The sequence below is a fragment of the Scardinius erythrophthalmus genome, assembly GCF_964197995.2.
Source record: "Scardinius erythrophthalmus genome assembly, chromosome: 21".
In the NCBI taxonomy this organism is placed as follows: domain Eukaryota; kingdom Metazoa; phylum Chordata; class Actinopteri; order Cypriniformes; family Leuciscidae; genus Scardinius; species Scardinius erythrophthalmus.
Window position 1 is genome coordinate 21,703,697 of NC_138241.1, and position 22,403 is coordinate 21,726,099.

The 22,403-nt window shown below is 39.1% G+C and overlaps 1 protein-coding gene across 3 annotated transcripts in view; it reads left to right on the forward strand.

Annotated features, from left to right (window-relative positions):
- Positions 1-22,403, forward strand: part of smap1 (small ArfGAP 1) — a 107,865-nt gene that overhangs the window by 81,996 nt on the left and 3,466 nt on the right. For 2 of the 3 annotated variants that reach the window (XM_081351181.1, XM_081351182.1), the window contains 4 exons: positions 1,987-2,065; positions 6,066-6,193; positions 20,310-20,535; positions 21,104-21,420. In XM_081351181.1, coding sequence (XP_081207307.1) covers positions 1,987-2,065; positions 6,066-6,193; positions 20,310-20,535; positions 21,104-21,420 — 750 coding nt within the window. Of the gene's footprint in view, positions 1-1,986; positions 2,066-6,065; positions 6,194-11,194; positions 11,254-20,309; positions 20,536-21,103; positions 21,473-22,403 lie in introns of those variants that run through there. The other variant, XM_081351183.1, reaches the window with a different exon arrangement.

Here is a 22,403-nt window from a genome sequence, read left to right on the forward strand (position 1 = left end):
GAGCTATGTCTGACTACCGAGGTGGGTAATCTGGTAATACATCATACATGCGTGTGTTTATGTCGAATTGCCATAAAGCAATTCGTGTTTCGCGCTCGTTCTCGTTTTCGCTTCTCACGAGACTTCCAATTTCTATCTTGCCGGGACGGTAGTCCCCAAGTTGCAAGGTTGGTTTTCCGCCTGGGAACGCTGGGGGGAGCGGGGAATGTCACCAATATCACCAGAACAGGTTGTTTAACCATCCAAATGATTTCTAGACAGTTTTATTAAGTTAAAAAAGTGACCAAGTTCTCCTTTAATATGACTAATTAGGTTCAATTTATTTTTATGTTTCTAGTTAGTAGTTTTAGGGCTTCAAGCAAAATGAACAAAATGTTAATGGCTTTAGTTAATAACCTTGTAGTATTTTTTTTTTTTTTCACAAGGTGTGATTGTGTGCCATATTCCTTTTGTATTTCAGTTTATTTGTCTTGTGGATGTGTGTATTGTTTGTTTGTCTGGGCTGTCGTGTTTCCATCATCTGAAGCACAAATACATTTTTGAAGGATTTCATCTTCGAAGTTGTCTTCAAAGTGTGCGTGTGTCAAAGTCAACAAATAGTAGAGCACCTAAGCCCCCCAATTCATACATAATTCAACCAATGCCAACCATTTTAAGATTACGGATTTCAATCATAGGGACGAATAAAAGTTGTGCATCTTTTTGTTTGCGAAGGGCAGCTGTAGCTCACCTTCCTGCCAATGTGTGTGTCTGCTCCTGTGTACTACAATAAATAAGGTCACAAGTCAAAGACTTGGCTTTGTACACAAAAGCTGACATGCAAGGCTGGAGAGGCTTTTCATCACTAAAAGATTAAGATTCAATTCAATTTAATTCAATTTCCAACCTTTTTTCAAGTGCTTAGGGCCCAGTGATGTATAAAACATCCTCCTGATAGGTTTTCTTTTTCTTTTATTTTTACTCTGGAGCTTGTAAAATTATGAACGATCAATGTAATTTCTCATCAGAAAACAAAAACTTTTTTAAAACTTTTTTTTTGTATTAGGCAACTATCTTTTTTTTTTTTTTTACCTCACACTTGAATGGACCCGAGTCTCAAGCTAACTGTAGAGAAGCACAAATTTTCTTTTCCCCATTTAATCCTCTACCCACAATGCACCTGGCTTGACACTTCACCGCAAACCCGAGCCTGCAGATGCTCATTAGAGTGCTTGTGTCAGTTCTGTCCCGTTTTTCAATCGCTCAAATCCAATCTTTTGCCAAGAACAATTGTGCAATGATGACGTTAAGTGACACATCTAGACAAATTCGCATTTATCATTCTCTTTTATTGTGCTAATAATGCAGATGTCAGACATTGGTGGTTTTATTCAGATTTGACAGTTCGGTTTATGTTTTGCCCTCTTGTTACCTTTCGTCTCCCTGGTCTTTTGCCTCCCCCTGAAGAAAAGCGCAACACAGTGCTGTCCTCTTGAGTTTACTTGTGTGTTTTTTGTATATATGTGAGTGTGTTTTTGTGTTGAATGATGTTTTAAAAGGCCTCTGTCTGGCTTTGATCCAGGCTTTAACCCAGCGCCCATCGATCGGCCGTTCAGGCCGGATTACGCTTGGCTTCTCAGCCCGTGATGCTTCTTTCTGCCCGTCACAAATCACAGGCCTCAAGAGTGTCTTTGAACTGCATCTCAAAAGTGGTATGGTCAGTTAGCACCTGTGAGGTGCAGCCGGGCACGAACAAATAGAGCGAGCAAGCTATTTCGGCACGGCATTGCATTATCTATTCACACAATTTGCAGAGCAGTATGTTCAGACCGTCAAGTGCCGACTAGCAAAGATAAAACACGGTAGCTGTGTATACATAGCATCTAAAGGCTGTTTTTTTGGTGAAGAACAACATTCGAATCAGAACAACAACTGGTTCGGAATTGTAATCCAAAAAAGCTTCTCAGTAACACTTTCTCTCTTATCTCTTTTTTTTTTCCATCCCAGAAAAGAGAGGACAACCAGACAGATTCCAGACTCAGTCCTAAGAAGAGTGCAGAGCCCGCCATCGACCTGTTAGGCCTTGGTAAGACATGAATAATTGAAATGATTACTCATCTCATTGCCGATCAGAGAATCGGATACATCTAAGATAGGCTAGAAGAAAAAGAGACTTCAAGGTCATTTTAAGGCAAAATATTTCAATGGGAGGGAAGTGGCGGAATGGAAGCGCTACTTTTCGCACCTAACGTGTGTAAGTATACAGGATTTTACACACAAATCAGTCCTAAAGAGTTCTTAAAACATTTCAAATGATTGATCTTAGTTTTTAAGTGTTTAATTTTTCATTTGTTTACACAAAATAGTATCTTGTAACATTTAAAATGGCTTTTTGGCCTGTTTTTCCTAGTTTAGCGAGTACTGGAAGAACGGTTCCAAGACAATGTGTTGCTGTACACCAAAGCGACTTTTTTTTTTTTTTTTAAGGGTGTGTTAAGGCTCGGATAGAGGAACACACTGACTGCTATTACTGTCTAGATGAAGGTTCAGGGAAGCACACTGCTAGTTTAGTCCTGGCGGTATTGATCAGGCCAGCAACTCGAGCCCTTGAGATGACCAAACACAATTGATGTTATATTACTTTCTGGGAAATGAAAGTTTCTATTTGCTGCCCTGGAGCTTTCCTTTGTCGCTCAGTCTTGTGTATTTATCACTTTTTCTCCCTCTCATTCAATATTTCTCACTCTCTCAATCTCGGTCTGCTACCAAGTTGTCCGTTATGATGAGTGAGAGAGACAGAGAGTTGGTGAGAATAGATACATTTCCGCAAATGTGTGTGTCTGAAGCAAGGAGGTTACAGAGTTTAGATGAACGTCTTCAGCCGAGGGGCAGTAGGGGTCAGTGCTGATGAAGAGAGGCTGGAGATGATGGTGTTGAGATTGAGACATGCGTCTTATTGATGTGTTTTTGCTCAAGGCCTCAGCACTTGCACTCAGCATCTCTCCTCACTCTTCCATACCAGCAACAGTCTCCTGCACTGTTCAGACTAGCAAGATATCTATCTCTCTTTCCATCACTGTTACTTTAGGGCTGTTGATAAATAATTGATCAAATTACTTGCATTATATGCATATTTGCATTTAATCTAGGCTTAATTACATTTTTTGGGCATCTGTTTACAGCTGGTATGAACGCCTGGATTTTATTAAGGGAATTATTCATGACTGCATACTTAGGAATGTTTTTCTCATCACAAAAGTATGATGCATTTTGAATGGAACGCTTATTGTCATTTTAAGTGAGCAACTGTATTGTTTTTCAACAACATTGTTGATTATTTCATCATGCATGTTTCATTTGTACCTTTTTTTTTAACCTAAATTTTTTATCAAAATGTCATAAATCAATCTTCCGTTTAAACTACAGACTTCTCTTTGGTTTTGATTGCTCTAATCATTTAGCTTGCTCAAATCCTGCCCCTTTCTTTATATTGACTGCCAGCGCGCATTCAACAATTGATGGATAGAAGTCCCGTCCTGCGTTTTTTTTCTTTTTCGATAATCCATTTCACTGAAATGGCCTCACGATACGATACATATCACGATTCATCATGTGACACTGAAGACTGGAGTAATGGCTAATGAAAATTTAGCTTTGCACCACAGAAATAAATAAAATTTTGAAGTATTTTCAAATAGAATTTGAGTAATATTATTTCACAATATTATAGTTTGTTCTATATTTTTGATCAAATAAATGCAGGCTTCATGAGCATAAGAGGCTTCTTTCAAAAACATAAAAAAGAATTGACCGGTTGTATGTATGTATGTGTGTATGTATGTGTGTTATTTATCTTATTTTGATCAATTCATCCATGCAAATGTTGCCTTTTTAAATATTTTTTGAATCGTGTAATTTTTAATCAAAATGCCATAACTTGAACTGAAATACAGACTTTTCTCTGGTTTCATATGTCAGACAATCATTTCATCTGCATAGATCCTGACAATTTCTTATCAATTGCCGATGGATAGAACCATGTCTCCGCCCTACTTTTATATTTCCGATAATCCATGACACTCAGATGTATGTTAGAAAAAAAAAGATGTATCTGCTTTCATTACATTGCAACTTTGACATTACAAAACTGTCGAAAAAGGCATGTTCAGCCTTTCCATGTTGACATCTGCCTAGATTGCCTACATTCTACCAAGTTAAAGAGTTTGTGCCAAAATACTGTAGTTTGATTGGTCCCGCAGCCCGTTCATTCTTTATATTAACTCTGCATGCTTAGTTGTTTTTTATTATTTGCATCTAGCATTACATTTCCCTGCTGTTCATAACCTGCGACCCACAACCAGATGAAAGCCACTGATTTAGACTCCACACATGGTGTTTGAAATAGTCCAGTGCTTTCCAGATGCTGCGCTCTTTTGCACATCTCTATTTGTAGGTTCTCTAATTTCCTCTTTCCTTTCTACTTCCAGTCACACCCCCAGCTCATCAAGCATTGCATCTCTCCTCTTCCCCACACCCGTTGCTATTCCCTCCAGTTATATTACTTTGAGCTCTTTTATTTTCATGGATTTTATCAGTCATAAAGAGATGGCAGCAGCTCCTGACTCTGCGCACTGTAACGTGTGAGCACAGACAGGGCTCTGATGGAGTCTTTGACTTTAATGGAATGAGAGAGTGCGTGTGAGCGGCAGGCTGGCGTCGGAGGCGAGCGGGTGCTTTTTCTCCAGCGTTGGCGGAGGCGTGTGCGGAGTGTGATTAGATTTCCTGCTCTCTTGGATGAAGTCGATAGGTAGCGGGAACGGGAAAAGCAAGCTGAGCAGGCGGTGTGGGCTGCTTCCAGATGAACGCTTTTATTTCTCTCTACAGAGACAAAGACTCATGCAAGCAGGTTTAGCATTGGCATTGGTCATCACTGCTCAGTCAATGTGTCACACATGCGTCTGAATTGTTTTGTAAAGAGTCTGTACAGCTGCTGCGTCTCCGACATCTGACTCCAGCGGCTCGGAGAAGATAAATAGTGTCCCCAAAAAGTATTTGGACACTTAAATTCGCAAACAAATGAAACCTAATTTCTTAGATATTTTTGCCATTTCTGATCATCTGTTCGTCCCTGCCAAACAGGTGTCCTAGCTAAATAATCACATAAACTGTGGACTGCAGTAAGTTTGACTACCAGAGAGTGTCTAAATACTTTGACTTCATTTCGAACAGAATATAGTGTTTTATCATTTTAGGCACACAACAAGGTGAATAGGGTAAAAAAAAAAGTTTAATAAGTCTCACCATACTTGTTGATTAATCACAGTGCATTAAGATGTTTGTTTTATGTTTTAAATATGCACTAATTTTCATAAATGTCGCGAACAGAAATCTGAATTGGATAAAGCCAGGTTAAATTTTCTTGTTTCATTTTGGTGACATTAGAGTTACAGATTTTTACACAGGGGAATTTGGATATCTCTTTTTATCTCTCTATAAATCATAAAATACTGGCAATAACCAGAATAAAAATCACCATGTTTTTAAGAATAGAATGTGTGAATCAGTTGAATAATATATGAACAAACCCCACTGTAAAAACGTTCAGAATTGAGATAGGAATAAAACTGGAACATTGTTCTTGTAAGTGTTACTGAAGTGGAGATTACTGACTCGGTGCATGAGAAAAAAACTCATTTTGAGGAGTCTGCCTTTAAATATGCGTATCGTACTTGAAAATTTCAGACGCGAACAGATAAAGTATAATAGTCTGAAAGAAGGACATTTTATGGAAGCAAAATAGCCCAAAATTTCAAAATTGACCAGTGGATGAATAAAAAAAAAAAAAGGTTTTGCCTAGTGTCTTGCCTTTAAACCAACCAAAAGTTTATTTTCCTTGAAAAGTGTGCTTTTTCAGTGGTCTTTGGCAGAGTTGTTTAATGCAATCACATATTTATGTCTTTGTGGCCACTGTATTTCTCCAACTTTGGTGTGAAACCAATTAAAAATCCACAGTGACTGTCACTCTGTGTAATGCAGTATACACTTTTCCCTTGTATGTAATGACATTTTGGTTCTCTCTCATTCAGATGCACCCACAGCTAGCTCTGTCAGCAGTGGGGCAGGAACGAGCAGTGCAGCTCCAATCAGTGATGACTTAGACATCTTTGGACCAATGGTATCCAACCCTCTGCCCTCAAACACCAACACAAACCAGGTACATGAGTCCACTAATGCAAACATCAATTGCCAATTGTGTGCGTGTGTGTGTGTGCGCGCGTGCGTGCGTGCGTGCGAGTGTACGCACGCACTGAAACTCATACCTGCTCTTTCCTGTTGTCATGTCAGTCACACTATTTTCTCAACCATATATACCAACCATATTAGAGAAATTACACTACCATTCAAAAGTTTTTTTTAAGGAAAAAGAATTTTAATACTTTTATTCAGCAAGTTAACTTGATCAAAAGTGACACATTTATGTTTAAAATAAACTTTCTATTCATAACAGAATCCTGTAAAAAACACAAAAATAGTAAGCAGCACAACTGTTTTCAATATTGATAATGATAAGAAATGTTTCTTTAACATCAAATCAGCATATTAGAATGATTTCTGAAGGATCATATGACACTGACAGAATAATGGAATAATGACTGATGAAAATTCAGCTTTGCCATCACAAGAATAAATTACATTTTAAATTGTAATAATATTTTACAATATGTGTGTTTTTACTGTATTTTTTTATCAATCAAATGATTGTAGCCATGGTGAGTATAAGAAACTTATTTAAAAAAAACAGTAAAAAAGTTCACCAACCTCAAACTTTTGAACGATATTGTACATAATTTCATAGTTCTACATTGTGACAAATTATTTTGTCACAATGTGGAACTATTTAAACAGCCGCAAATTAACTGCAAATGTTTCTTTAAAATGTTTTTAAAATAAATTGTGACCAGCACCTAAATTATTCATTTGTGTTTTATTCATGTAAATTTTAACCTTAAATCATGATATTAAATACAAAAACTAATCGTCAGTGTTCTGTCAACTGTCAACAAGCGTATTTGGTAATTTGTCATGGCATGAGGTGGCTAAATTGACCAGCACGCCTCATGTAAGGGAAAGGAGGTACAAATATAAAAAAGAAGCATTTTTCCTGGGTCACAAACATGCATCTGTTTCTGCCTGCCTTCATTCAGTCTAAAATCAACTGACTAAGAGAGACAAAGAAAAGGTCAAACCCAATTGTTTTAATTTTCTCCGCAAACAACATGATTACATTTTGCCTGTCTAGTTGCGCTGACAGAATTGATTTGCAAGGTCTTCCTGGCCAAAGGATACAGCTTGAATAATGAGGGATATTTGCATTTATTACAGCCCTTCACTGAGAAGAGTAAAGAGGAGAGAAGTTTAATAATGTCAAGAGAAGAGAGTGGGGGAAAAAAAAGAAAATCATGTTGAGAGTAGAGAGAGAGAGAGAAGTTGGTAAATGCATGTCAGAGGTGGACAATGTGTCTGTTCCTTATTGGTTCAAGATTTTTGTTTTTGACTGATATTGTGTATTTAACTGTACATGCCCACTTCCCTTATTTTTACATTTGAATGACCCTTTGGCAGCATCTAAGGCTCACACTAATAATTGAATAACACTGTTTAATGTAGTCTTTAGCAGACCTCAGAATGATTTTCCATTTTAATGTGCCTGAATTCACTTGTTGCAATGAAAACTTAGTTTTTAGTGTTTCATTTAGAAAAAATAATGTCGAATTTTACAGCTGGCCATTTGTCCAGTATGGGCCATGCTTTTGTAATGATATTTTAAATATAAAAAAACACAGAATTATAATCAACATTAATATTCACGGACAGCAAGTAACTTATTTTTTGTTTGATGGAGGGTGGTAAGGATCCTGGACACGGTAAAGGTGGGTGCTGGACCAAAAAACACTGAGAACCACTGATTACCACACTTAGCCAATCAGAACACTGGAGGATCCCAGCATGAATAGCAATTTGTCTTTGTGGAAGCTCGTCTTCACCCCTGAGATCCACTCTCACTAACCCCACATTGTCTTCCCTTAATTGTCTTCTCCCTTAATCAGGGTTGTGCCATATTTAATTTTGGACAGGAATAAAAAGTGAGGCTTTTAGTGATAAAAGTACACTGTGTTCAAAGGATTGTACTGTTGTTTAACAACATACTGATTGTTCAGCTGAAAAATAAATGTGATCTATGAGCTTGATAGAGCATATGCTAGCCTCGTTTTCATCAGTTAAATTCAATATGGTGTCTACCCTGACTAAGGTCTATTCCCTATCCTCCTTTCACACTTGTTTTGGCCATCATTTTCGGAATGGCTTGAGGACGATTCTCTTGTTTTTGATCTCAGAAGCCTGAAGCTGTGCTGAAGTCAGAAAGGTGGCTTGACAAAAAGCTTGTTCCCCTCTGTGTGTAGAGCCGCTGGGCTGACTTGGGACTCCTCAAATAATTGATGCCCTCCTGCTCTTCTTTGGCCAAGTGGCAATCAGCCCTTCCTACACAATGTACATTTATACATGCATTCTGCATTCTCATGGAATGCTAATAAAGGATAAAAAGGAGCTAAAGATAGATCACTTGAAAATAGTAAGCGAATACTCAGGCTTTCACAAAGCCTTCGGTCTCAACAGCATGCTGTCAATCTCTGCTCTTATTCTCCAGATGAATTGAACGGCGGTGGGTGTGTGATGAGGGAGGATGGCAGCATTATGCCTTGATTCCTGTTTCTTGTGTCTTTTAGAGTCTTTGTGTGGAAGATGTGTCTGAAAGAGCCGCACACTAGCTCTTTAAAGGATTTGGAGGCATTTCGCATATCTGAAGATGTCACTTATAGAAATTGGATTGCTTGTGTATGAATGAGGATTTGTTTTCCCCCAAACAGTCATTTTTGGAAGCAAGAACGCCTGCAGGAAGTGCAAAGAGAAGCCTGACCTCGTCTCCATATCAGTGTTGTTATTGTTAAAGTCGGCATTAAAGATTACAAGGGTGCATAGATGTTAAAATAATAATAAAATATAGCTGCAAGCAGTGATATGGGGCCAAGCCCCTGAAGCAGCAGCAACAGCAGTGAAAAGCAGGAAGAGTAAAAACATCAGAAATTGAACATGCATGAAAAAACAGCTAGTTCAGAATGAACTCTCCCCTGACGTGAAAACCTGCCAACGTGAAATTTTTCTGGACTTGTTTCTGTTTGCAATACCCCTAATGTGCTGTAACATGGTGTGTATAGCCATGCTGGGCAACGCTGGTAAAATGATGCTATCCTCTTGTTCACTGGTCCTTTCCCTACTATCTGCTCACATGCTGTGATAATAAGAGCTTTGTAGGACTTCTTTATTTTGATAATAGGTCAAAAAAAATCTGATTCTGCTACATAGAACTGAATGAAGAATAATATATTGATATTAATATATTGATATTTAATATTGTTTTAATAAAGGCCTATTTTCTGTCCAATTTTTGTGTTGCTTGAGTTAAAAGTGTGGTTATTTTATTGTATTGGCTTAATTGTTTTTAATTCAGATGCATACAATCATTGAATTTAATTAAAAAGTTTAATAATAATACAATTATACAAAAATAATTTAAAACAAGTAATTAATAATAAAAAAATGATACAAAAAATTCCATGCATCCAGAATTTTCGGTTTCGGCCCAGAATTTTCACTTCGGTGCATCCCTAGAATGAAGTCAAAATGAATAATTTGTATATAAATTTGCCGCATGTTATATTTGAGTTCCATTCTCAGATAGACGCCATGTCTAGAACTAAAACAACTTTTGCACCACTTCTGGCCACAGTACCTCTTGCGGTCTCGGCCATGTGCCACACGGGATTTGAACCCACGACCGGAATGGTTCGGAATTCGCGGCACATGGTTTAACAGCTTGTGCCACTCAGAGGACGTTGAATTACAAAGCTGCAGAGGAGAGGCTTCAGTGTAAGAATGTGCACACAAAAGCATGTTAACCAGATCAGCATGCTAAGCTATATTAATGCTAATGTAGCTTATGGTTAGCCTGATAGCTGAAGAGCCACATTAGAAAGAATGGCATCTGGTTAGCATGCTAACCAATTAGCATGCTAAGCTAACTAGCATAAGGCAACAACTACAAGCAAGGTCAACTTTGGAGACGAATATCTTGGGAACAGTTGTGAATGTCAAAAATCCGCTCAGTCATTTCTGTTCGGCTTCGTCCGGAGATCATCTGATCACATTTTGGACAAAATTGAGTAAAATTTGAAGGAGTAGCAGCAAAAAACTGTTTTGCTAAAAATATGGCGGACAGTCACATTGTTGGAAAATGATAAATGAGATGTCGTCCAAATCTACATAAACCAAGGAACATAATGACATTATGCTTATGATGTTTGTAAATAATAAAAATACAAAATAGTTACTTGAGTAACTCTGTAGCACATCAGAAATAGAAACAGGCATTCATCAATACTGCAACCCTATTGGCTCTTCCTACAATGTTTATTATTTTGACCAATCTGGTTTTGTGCATCACACATCAACACGGACAGGGTATTATGTTCCTTTTGTGGAGTGTGCACAAAATGGAAATCAGTTTAACACCCAGAATAACACAACAGTAATAAGTCCAATAAGCATGCAATTGGTACACTGCAGACATCACTGTTTGGAAAAGAAGAACAAAAGTGGAGAGAGTGGGGAATGATTGTGAGACGATGAGGGAATGTATGTTGACTTTTCTTTCTCCCTGCCCTGATACCAAGTGACAGCATGTGGAAACAAGCAGCCGACAGGCAGGAGATTTCTGATTGACTGGCATTAGGGCCTGAATCAAGGCACTCCCAGTTCTTCTTAAGCCTAAGGGGAGAGGAAGATGAGAGCTTGAGAGACTGTTGGAGCCTTTGATGAGAAACCGCCAGGCTTCTGTATTCTCCATTCCTTCAGTGTGACTCCAGCCGGTGCATGTTAATCTGTCCTCAAACTTCCTCCTTTCACATCTCATCTACTGCCAGCTTTTATATTACCCCCTGAGATATACACACGCCGTCTCCTCTGCAGGACCCCCCTCCCTGCAGCTTCTGTGTGATTGCATTGCACAACTGCTAGCCAGTTTTGGTATCCCATGATGCTCCGTTAGCAAGAAATCCCTCCCCGTTATTGACTTCCTGACCAGCCTGTTTTTCTGCAGCTCCCTAATCAAGCTGTCTGCGCACATAAGGGCTGTGAGGATATCAACATCAACATTTTGTGAGTGTTTTGGAGGCAAAACATCCTTGCTCGTTTGCATCGTGATCATTCGCTGTTTGCATTTTAAACACAAGATGTTTGTCACTGCTGTTTGGAGTTTGTCAAACTGAGGTGTTTACATGTGACTTTTGATGCGGGGTTATGTCATTTGTGTACCATGAGCTAGAGATATAAAACTTCTAGCAAATACTGGTAATTATGGTATTTTATATTACTGATATTAAAATAGCCAGTTTTAAGATTACATGCTATTTTTTTATTTATTTTTTTATTAAGGCTTCACTACATTATAATGTACAGTATGAAAAATGTATAATCTTTTTTAGATTTGCTTAAGATTAACTTTAAGTGAGTGTTAGATGATGGAAATGGCCATCTAAAAATGGTGCAAATGACCATGAACAATTTAATATCCAATTTTAACATACTGATAAAGAAAAAAATCTCTACCCTGAAAAGGTTGTAGGATTTACTTTGAAACAGTTTTCACTCAAAATTTGTTAGTAAAATTAACTAATATCTACAAAGAAATGGCAAGTAACACATTTAATTAACCAAGAATTTTGGAAGTAGAAAGACTGTAATAGTGTTTTCTTGTAAAACGTACTGTAATAATTATAAATTATTATAAAAATAGATTTTAGCATTTTTACAGTGTACTGGATATGCTGTTAACTATGGTACCATATGTCTCTACCGTGACATGATTTGACCCAAAAATCACACTTCCATATCTTGCAAATGACCCTCTTAGTATTTAGCTGCTTATTATGCTTTTAAAATTAGGATTTTTATGCATTACAGGGTTATTTGAATTCTCGAAACCTCTTCCTGTTCTTTCATTGATGCAGTGTGTACTAGACTAGGTCATGTTATTGCAGAAAGGTTTGCTTTACTTTAGTCATTTTGCTTAGTACCGTCTGTTAGCTGTTTTCTTGCACTGTTTTCTCACCCCAGAATCTGCAGCACAGGATGTATAGCGTGCTGAGTCACAAATGAATCATTCATCTGTTTTAAGAGGCACAACTCATCAGAAAAACCCACTGTCGTCCCTTTAAGAGTGCAGAATTTGATCCGCTCATGTTCTTTTGAGCTCCGTGGGCCCTCACGTTCAACATATGGGCCTGCCATGCATTCAGCGAGGCATGCATACAGGACAGTGGAAAACCACATTGAGTCCTTCGGAGCACATGAATGTATGTAAGCTGTATCTGCTCACACTAGTGAGCTCCAGCGTAGGCAGTCTGTGTTTCGTGTGCATACTTTAAGCACAGATGGTCTCTCAGTAGGACTTATGCCTAATGAAAGCTGAGCTAGTTCAGTTTGTACGCCTCTACAAAGAGGAAAGGCTCTTAAGGTGGCCGGTGTGCTGCAGGGTGGCTGCTTTGTCCAGGTTTTAAATCTGGCTTTCCGGCCACCAGTGTCCAGCACATTTTTAATATACACACACACAGTATATACACATACACCCGCACATACATACGCATGTGTATATGTATGTATGTATATATGTGTGTGTACATATAGATACATACACATACATATATATACATATATAAGCATATACTGTGTGTGTATATATATTTATAATATTTAGTTATATTTATATTTATTATAATTTTTTTTTTTTTTTGCAGTATGCTTTAAAATATCTGTTCTCGTATTTTAAAGTCTGCTGTCTGTGAAGTAACTCACTGGCAGACGTATCATCTTGGTTGAGAGTTGTTACATTATGGCAGAATCTGCGCTGTACCAGGTTACACTTTGGTCCCGTGTTTATCCCTGTTGTTAATCTAATCAACGTACTTCTATATGCCTTGTCCACTGCATCTGATTAGAACAACACACCCACTTCTGAAAGTCAAAGGGTAAAAGGAGGTCTAATGTGCCTGAAGAAAGCTGTCCTTTAGCATGGGAAAAATGCTTTTTGCCAGATGGTTTAGTTAGGTCATCTACTAGCAGGTACTAATGGGACCATGCTAACCAGCATCTCTTGGTCCCTTGTCTGTCCTACTCATGAAACCATCATATGTCACTATCCCAAGGTCATAGAAAACATTACAGACGTGTGCATGAATGGTTGATTCTCACAAAGAACCTTGCTAGGACTGCTCGAGGAACCGCAGCAATGGAGGATTAACTTATTTCATGCTCCAGTCCTGCACAATGGAAATGTACGCATGTTACCAGCTCTACCTTAAAGCCAGAGAGCTTGAAAACATAGCCAATCGGCTCACACATCTCAGGAAAAGGTGAGGCTGTCGCTTGTGACCACATGCAAATTGTTAGGATATTTAAAGAACACTTATGCATATTTTAGGATTCAGGGACAGTAAAGCGTCAAGTGTATTAATTTTTCTCTTCACCAGATGTGGTAAGCTAGCCTTAATTGGTCTTGCTTTTTTCACATATACAGTGTGTGCATGTATGCATGTTCTTGCTTTTCCAGGGCAGCTCATTTTCTTAAAGGCATTCTTGAGTCAGAGCGTCCTTGGGTGTCTAAGCAGGGTGTTAAATGTTATGGCAGAGTGGCATCAGGCTTTATTCTCAGCCATGTTTGTCATTGGAAAATATAGCTGAAATATTAAATAACCCTAACCCAACCCTAACTCTTTGTGGTCCATATATATTTATATACAGTCATTTTTAGCAGGTACTCGCCATAAAATAATGTTCATTTTCTATAGAATCACAGGAAGCCTTTACCTATTGAAATGTTAAATTAGTGCTATAGTGGTCTTTTATACTTATGGTATTTTTGTTAATGTATGAAGCAGAAGGTGGAATCATGCTGCTTTTATGTGGGAATATTATCTGTACTTAATGGCACTATGACTGAAGTCTAGACCAGCTGAGTATCGATCACGACAAAGTGAGGCAGTGGATATATTACTAGAAGGCTGACTGGGAAAAACATATAGGTCAGAGTGCTAATGCAGGCTCAGATGTCTCCATCTTCTATCTGTAACCACTGCTAACACAGTTAACTGATCCCAGAGCAGCACTGCAGGACACTGTTCTTCACAATATCTGTTGGACCAGTGGAGGTCATGAACGCAATACAACCAGAAAATCTCAATGGCTGATGGGATTGTTGTTTGTAATGAAATTGGCAGAGAACTTCATAAATGCTCTCAAACCTTTCTAAAGGAATATCCTTGTCCTTGAAGAATTCATCTAAAATGCTTACTTTTAATTTCAAGGTCTGAAATCGCAACAGAGAATTGTGAAAATCTGGCAACAAATGAGTTGGCAATTGGCATGAGTAGTTTTTTGGATTTTTTGGTGCAAACTCTTCGTTTATTTTTCCCCCCTTTATGTTGTTGATTGTGTGTCTTTGTGTTCCCCAGATGGCCTCTTGTCTCATCCGCTCTTTCCTGCTGACTGATCCTCAGACTCAGAGCTGCAGTGGGACCTTGGCAGGGTGGCACTGCCAGACTCTGATCTGGCACATACCCAGTCTGCACCCACTGCTGCGAACAGCCGTCTTCACTAAATCCAACCTAACACATTTGTGATTTTGGGGCACTTCTGTTCTTTTGTTTCTTCTTTTCTTTTTTTGTGCTCAGGTTTTTCTGGTTTCCCAGGCAGAAGGGTGCTGTGGGGAAAAGTGGATTAGCCCAGCCCACAGCACCACCAGAGTGCTAATTATCTGTGTGGGGCTGCTAATCAGACAAAGCCTACTCTGTTGCACATAAAATCTCTCTCTCTCTCTCTCTCTCTCTCTCTCTCTCTCTCTCTCTCTCTCTCTCTCTTGTGGGGTATGAGTGAATTGTGTTTGGGGGTGGATAGAGCTGGAATATGCATGGTGCTCTGTGAATGTCACAGTGAAATACAGGCTGCACTGTGTGTTTGTACGGTGCGTGTGTGTTTCAGTGCTAATGTGGGGGAGTGAGAGATCAAATATTCATGGTTTTGGTGCCACGCTGATTGTTGATGGATGAGAAGTTGTCTTAGTTGTTTTCGTTTAATACACAATACGTCACTATTCAATATACATTGCAATGCAATACAGTGATGTAATTGGACCGCTATCAAAAGGGCGGCAAACACAAGATTTGGAGAGTAGATTGATGAAAAACGTGCTTCATGACCATAAAAAAAGAAAGATATTTTGATCTTTTTTTTTTTGTCCGTTCAATAGATTTGTCTGTTCTATATATCATTCTATCTATCGTTCTATCTATCATTCTATCTATCGTTCTATCTATCTTGCTATCTTCCATTCTATCGTTCTGACGTTCTATCGTTTGTTTTATCTAACGTTCTGTCTTTCATTCTATTTATCTTAATGTTCTGTCCTTTGTTCTTCATATCTAACGTTTTGTTGTTCGCTCAACCCATCTAACGTTTTGTCCTCCGTTCTACCCATCTAACATTTTTCGTTTGTTCTACCTATCTAACGCTCTGTTGTTCGTTCTAACATTCTTTCGATCCTTCTCACGTTCTGTCGATCATTCTAACATTCTGTCGTTTGCTCTACCTAATGTTCTGTCGTTTATTCTACCTATCTAACGGTCTGTTGTTCTATCTATCATTCTGTTGTTTGCTCTACCTATCTAATGTTCTGTCGTTTTCTCTACCTATCTAACGTTCTGTCGTTCGTTCTACCTATCTATTGTTCTGTTGTTCTATCTATCTATCGTTTTGTCATTTGCTCTACCTATATAACACGTTTGTTCTAACGTTCTGTCGATCGTTCTACCTATCGTTCTGTTCTATCTACAGTATCTATCATTCTGTCGTTTGCTCTACCTATCTAACGTTCTCTCATTCTTTCTACCTATCTATCATTGTGTTGTTTTATCTATCTATCGTTCTGTTGTTCTTTCTATCATCGTTCTGTTGATTGCTCTACCTAACGTGCTGCCGTTAGTTCTAATGTTTTGTCATTCGTTCTACATATTAAACGTTCTGTCGTTCGTTCAACCTATCTGTTGTTATATCTATTATTCTGTCGTTTGCTCTACCTACCTAACGTTCTGTCGTTTGTTCTATCTATCGTTCTGTTGATCCTTCTATCTATATATTGTTCTAGCTATATATACAGTAGCAATATATAGTTCTATCTATCATTCTGTTGTTCTGTACATCTATCATTTGTTCTATTATTCTGTTGCTAATTCTGTCAATACAATTTTATAGTGAGACAGCCCTTGTGTTAATATGTGTTGTGTGAATATATATATATATATATATATATATATATATATATATATATATATATATATAGAAGCGGAAGCATTGCAATCTTTGAAGCATACTTTTGAGATGCACATTCATGCGAGCATCCCATCACAATAAACTAAAGACGTGTGCATGTGAGAACAAAAAAATGTTTTGTCTCTCCCGCTCATCCATACAGCATAGAGAATATATCTGCTCCTCTCTCTGAATTCTGGAGTGTTGGTCTCCTGTCCTCCCCCTCCTCATCTATTTTTAATTCTAATAGCATTTCCTGTGTCCCTCTGCGGACCCCCCGATGGATCCCTTCAAATGTCACTCGTATTACAAATAGAGAAAAGGGCTTATGTCATCTCTTTTTCATAAATTGGCCTAAAAAAAAGCTCACTCCTGCCAAGTATGTATGTTCTTGCTTGTTGCTGAGGTCTTGAGACTAGCTGTCAAGAGTTTGTGTGATTTCTTTGTTCCTCGTCTCTTCTCTCATGCATATCAAATCATGAACCCATTATAGAATGCAGCAAGCATTTGTTAGCATCAGCCTTAACAGGTTAATCAGCCGAGGGGTTTACGTATCAGATCTGCGAGGCGGTGTTTGGCTTATCGTGCGGCAGTGCTGTTCACCCGTGTTCAGCTCTGCTCGGTTCTTATCAGATGTGGCGACTGGCGCAGCAGCAGCTGGAGGTGTTCCTCCCACATACCTAAGCGCAGAGTCGGCCCATCTAAATGGGAAGAGAGCGTCCGCATGTGTCCCTGCCAACCTCCACCCCATCCTCCCAACCCTGCCTTTTTGTCTCTGATTACTGTGGATCATATCCATGCCCGATGCTCCGGGACACTGATGGATAGACAGCAGGAGAGCAGAGACTGTCTCTGAATAGCGCTCTTATCGTTTAGTTTTATTTATGAGCTCATGTCAGGCACGTACTTCAGCAGTGAACTTCAAAGAATGGCCTGTTCGATATCTGCCATCTGAGTAAGCATGTTTGCCACTTAATGATACTAGAGTGGGGTGATTTTTGTGGGGAAAATCGATTGATACACATCTATTTGTTTTCGCTCGATTTGAATTCAAATGATGTGGCACATTCTTCCCTCTGTTTTTTCACTCCCTCTCTCTGCTTTTCTCTTTCACTCTCTATGGAGGGTGAAATGTTATAATTAGCTTTAGTGCTTAAAAGACCCTGTGAAATCGTTTGACAGATCGGTTTCTTTCCTTTGTTAACTTATTTGTTTTAATAGAGAGTATCTTGTGCTCACCATGGCTGCATTTATTTGATCAAAATACATTAAAAACAGTAACGTTATGAAATATTATTAGTTCTACTATATATATATATATATTCTATTTGAATAGATTTTAAAATGTAATTTATTCTTTTGGTGGCAAAGCAGAATTTTCAGCATCATTACTCCAGTCTTCAGTGTCACATGATCCTTAAGAAATCATTCTAATATGAAGATTTGGTGCTCAAGAAACTTTTGTTATATGTGTTGAAAACCGTTGTGCTGCTTAATATTTTTGTTGAAAGTTGTTGTTTTTATGATCAAAAGAATAGCATTTATTTGAAATAGAAATTTTTTGTAACATTATAAATGTCTTTGCTATCAGTTTAATGCATTCTTTCTGAGTAAAAGTATTAATTTCTTTCAGAAATTAAAAAAAATCTGTACCCAAACTTTTAAAAGGTAGCATTTGCAACAAAATTGTGTATATTTGTATATACTGTATATAAAAAAAATTTTTTTTGATGTAATGTTTAATTTATCACAAGCATATAAATACCCTTCCAGCCAAAAGACAAAGACACAGGGGTGTGATTCTTCCGGATAAATCCGGAAATCCGGCTTTTCCGACCTGAAAATGAAAATCGTGCAAATCCTAGTTTTTTTTTTTTTTTTTGCCGGGTCGTGTGCAAAGCACGGTGTTGGTAAACATAATGAACGCTCACCGCTGTCAGCGTTTTTTGTGCCTCTGATTCATGTCTTCATGTCACTCCGCAAGTTGTCCATTCATTTGTCATGATGGAACTTCATTCAAAGCAGAGCTCCACCAAAGAGCCTGCACTTGTTGCGGAAGGCTATCTAAAGTGTGCTAAGAATTTTGGACGTGTGGGGCGAACTATTTCTTTTCTTAGCTGATGCCGACAACTGGACAAAATAAATGTAAAGAGAGACATAGTGGAGTTCCTATTTTCGTTTTGACAAGTATAATAAATTCTGTAGTCTACCCCCTTACATGACCTGGCAAGTGACATTATTCTAAAACGCATACGCATAAAACTCCCCCGACATGGTTAGAAAATACTGCCTCTAGAGCCAGCTGCACAACGAGAAAATGTCATAGCATGATCAGAATAGCCTACGGAAGCCCTGAACCGCAACGAAAAAGAAAGAAAGAAATCCGTAAAAAAAGAAAATCTAGCATGTCGAGATTAAAGTCGAAACATGTCGAGATTAAAGTCGAAACAGTACAAGAATACAGTTTTCCGTAGATGTTAGGTGTGTGCTTGCCGTTGTTTCACACATACGCCGTATATTTTCCTGCTTTTTTGTCCTTTATCAGTCACACTTGTGAAGACACTAGGATTCATGAAGTCCATCTGGCATGGCTAATATATACAGTAGCATGGTGTGTTGCTAGCATAGCGCACCTCAGTCCTGCTTAAATAGTGTGATGCCCTCCTGGTTCTTAATCAGGAATGGAATGGAGCCTGTGCCAAATCTCAGCAAGGCTCGCCCAGGTCTCACACATCACTGAACATGACCTTGGGCCACTGTTGAGTTTCTGCAGCCATGTGCCACCAGAGTCAGTCAGTTACTTGTCAGCATGCTGACTTTCCTGAACATATGAACTATGATTTGGGCCTAGAATCTTCCCTCAGTTTCATATTGACAGACTTGCTTTTTGGAGGGTAACCATGGCATCAGCCGTACCATCTGCAGCTTTGTGGCTGCTAGTCTAGCGTCGCACGACTGTAATTGAGTAAAAGGATGCAGGTGCTTTGACTGAACACAAACTGCCTCTTACTGATTGTCTCCTCCATCTTTTGCTATTTGTGTGCGCTGTAACTTTGCGTAAACGGTGAATTGTGTCTCCTCTTCCTGAGCTATTCATTCATCACAGCTGCAGTCTAATTAATGTCATTTCTCTGCTTGAAGATGATGAAGCCTTTCTTTCATCTTTGTGTGTGTGTATTTGTGTCTTCTCTCCTCTGAGTTTATACAGGATGGATATTTTTAACCAACTTTGATTTGATTATTTGCCATCTTTTGACTCTCTCTTTTGGTTCCTTAAGAACCATTGTTCAGCAAAATGCTGGCATTTCAGTAGGAATCCGCATGATTGAGAATTTCACGTTAGAGCGAAAGATTTCTACAGAAAGCTGCTTGGTTTGAAAGTGACTTCTGTGTGAGCTGTGTTTTATACATTGCTACACCATTTAGAATGAACCTTTTTGACTACAAATTTTTGCTAATGTGACTGCACCTTTTCTGGTACTGTGGCAGCAACATAATCCAGTTTTGATTCCAGCCTAAGCTACTTAATAAGCAGACCTTAAATGGCCCATGCTTAACATGAGCATGAATATGATAATTTTTTGGTACTTTTCCTCTTAGTGGTACTTCTTCTGTGGGTGTTTGGAGCTGTATCCGGTTGATTTGGCACAGGTTTTCCACCATTTAGACTGGAAAGTCTGTAGAGATACCTAATTTGGCTCATGATTTTAAGGCCCACATATATATCCATGCGTGTGTGTGTGTGTGATTGCTAATGAGTTTGTTGATTTATCAGGAATTTATGTTTTGAGAGTGCATTATCAGGTGTTGAGAATCTGTGTGGCTTTAAGTCAACCGTCTCCTGTTCTCTGCAGGTCAGTTCCAGTAAGGCAGCTGGGAGCATTCAAGCCAGCTCTGCCGGAGGGGCTGTGGCAGGTGCTACGGCCACCGGAAGTTCTGCTCCAGCACAGGGAGATCTGGACCTGTTCAGCGAAACCAGCGGGAGCAGCAAAGCAGAGGAATCGGCCAAGAAACCTCTCTCCAAGGACTCCATTCTCTCCCTGTACGGCTCAAGCACCGTCCCACAACAGCCTGCACAAGGTACATCCATCCCCCCAGAGTCCCACTTTCTTATTCCTCAGAGAATGAGCGATCTGAGCGAGAAAATGCTGATCTATAAATGGCGCTTTGCGTCCAGAGTCCATTTCTAATGGTGCAGTGGGAGTGTGTGTGTTTGAGAGAAAGAGAAAGCAAGCGAGGTTCTTGAGAAGCCCTGCTTTAATGGGAGTATCAATAATTCAAGCACTGCGTGTCTCAGCACTCTGATACTGCTGAACGAGGTTTAAAGCTGCCTGCTTCTCCTGCCCCGCTCTTCAAAGAGGACATTTCCCAAAACCTCAGATGCTCAAAATGAAGACTCCACCATCAGGACGCTTTATATGTCCCCTTTCATCCTGCACACCTCTCCTATCTCAAAGATCCATTTCTTCTGTGCTTAGGGCAAGAAACTGCACACATTATTCCAGATATTGATTGCTCTCCTCTGCCTGTGATGCTTTGTGTGTCCGTGTCCTCTGGTCTGCTTCTGTTTTTGTCTCTTTGAACATATTGAACATGGCGTTGTGTGTAAATCTTATTTGTGAACCTTTGTGCAATTCTGCTCCCACAGCGACTGCGATGTTCATGGGCCCGTCTCAGATGCAGTTCCCTGCGCAGCCACAGGGTAACTTCCAGGCTTTCCCCGGGATGGGAGGAGCCATGCCGCCCACTACCATGATGGGGGCCGTCATGGGCCAGGGTGGCGCGATGATGGGCCAGAATACAGGCATGATGGTTGGCATGACAATGCCTAATGGTTTTATGGGCAACACACAGCCTGGGGTGATGGGCTTGGCTCCAGGCATGATGGGACCTCAGGGCATGGTGGCCCCTCAAAACATGTATGCCATGCAGCCAGGTCAGCAAGGACAGTGGAATATGGCACAGGTATGTTATGGTGCTGTAAGCAATTTACTACAAATAAAATGTCCCTTCAGTCACCGAAATTAGTGTCTTATGAAATCACACCTGTCTCTGTGACAGCTCTGGGAAAAAAAAAGGTTCAGGGAGTGGCCTGCGCTTCAGAAAATATGTATCATGGTAAAAATAATAAGCAACATAACTGTTTTCAACATTGATTATAAGAAATGTTTCTTGAGCTGCAAATCAGTATATTAAAATGATTTCTGAAGGATCATGTGACTGAAAAAAAAATTAAAATAGAAAACTGTTTTAGATTGTAATAGTATTCACAATAGTACTGTATATTTGATCAAATAAATGCAGCCATGGTGAAGTCCTTATGAAACTAGTTGTACTTATGAGTTTGAATTGGTAGATCTGTCGAGTGGTAATCTTGTTGAAAGCAGATAACAGCTAGTTAGCTCCACTGGAAAAAGGAAAGAGCCTGTCAATTTTGCCAAAGTATTCAAAAAGCTGACAAACAAATGATAAATGCAATCATATCATGAGATAAACAGAACCAAAAAAAATGTTGTAAGTGAAATAAGGGGACCTGAGAAATGTCATAATTAAAAAATGTCAAGTCACATACTGGAGGTCAAGAGCTTCAGGTGAGGTTCATAATGTTCTTCTGGGGGTATATTTTTAACCAACCCTCTCAGAATCTGCCATGAGTCATTGATATGACGCAATGGCTGCAGTGGATCAGTATCTGCTTTTTATAGAGAGAACATCTATATCTGAAGCTATTACCATTCATCACATTCGATTCCCACAATGCATCTCCCGGGATCTCACGAAGCTTTCCTGTTTTTCAGATCGGATCTTTCACATTTTCAAAGCCATTTTAGGTGAAAAGCGAGTTGTCACATTCAGTCTCTCTCGGTCACTCTCACCGTATAATCAGAGATTCATAATAAGGGTTTTTAAAATCCTCATCTAATCTGCTGTCACCTCTCATCTGCATG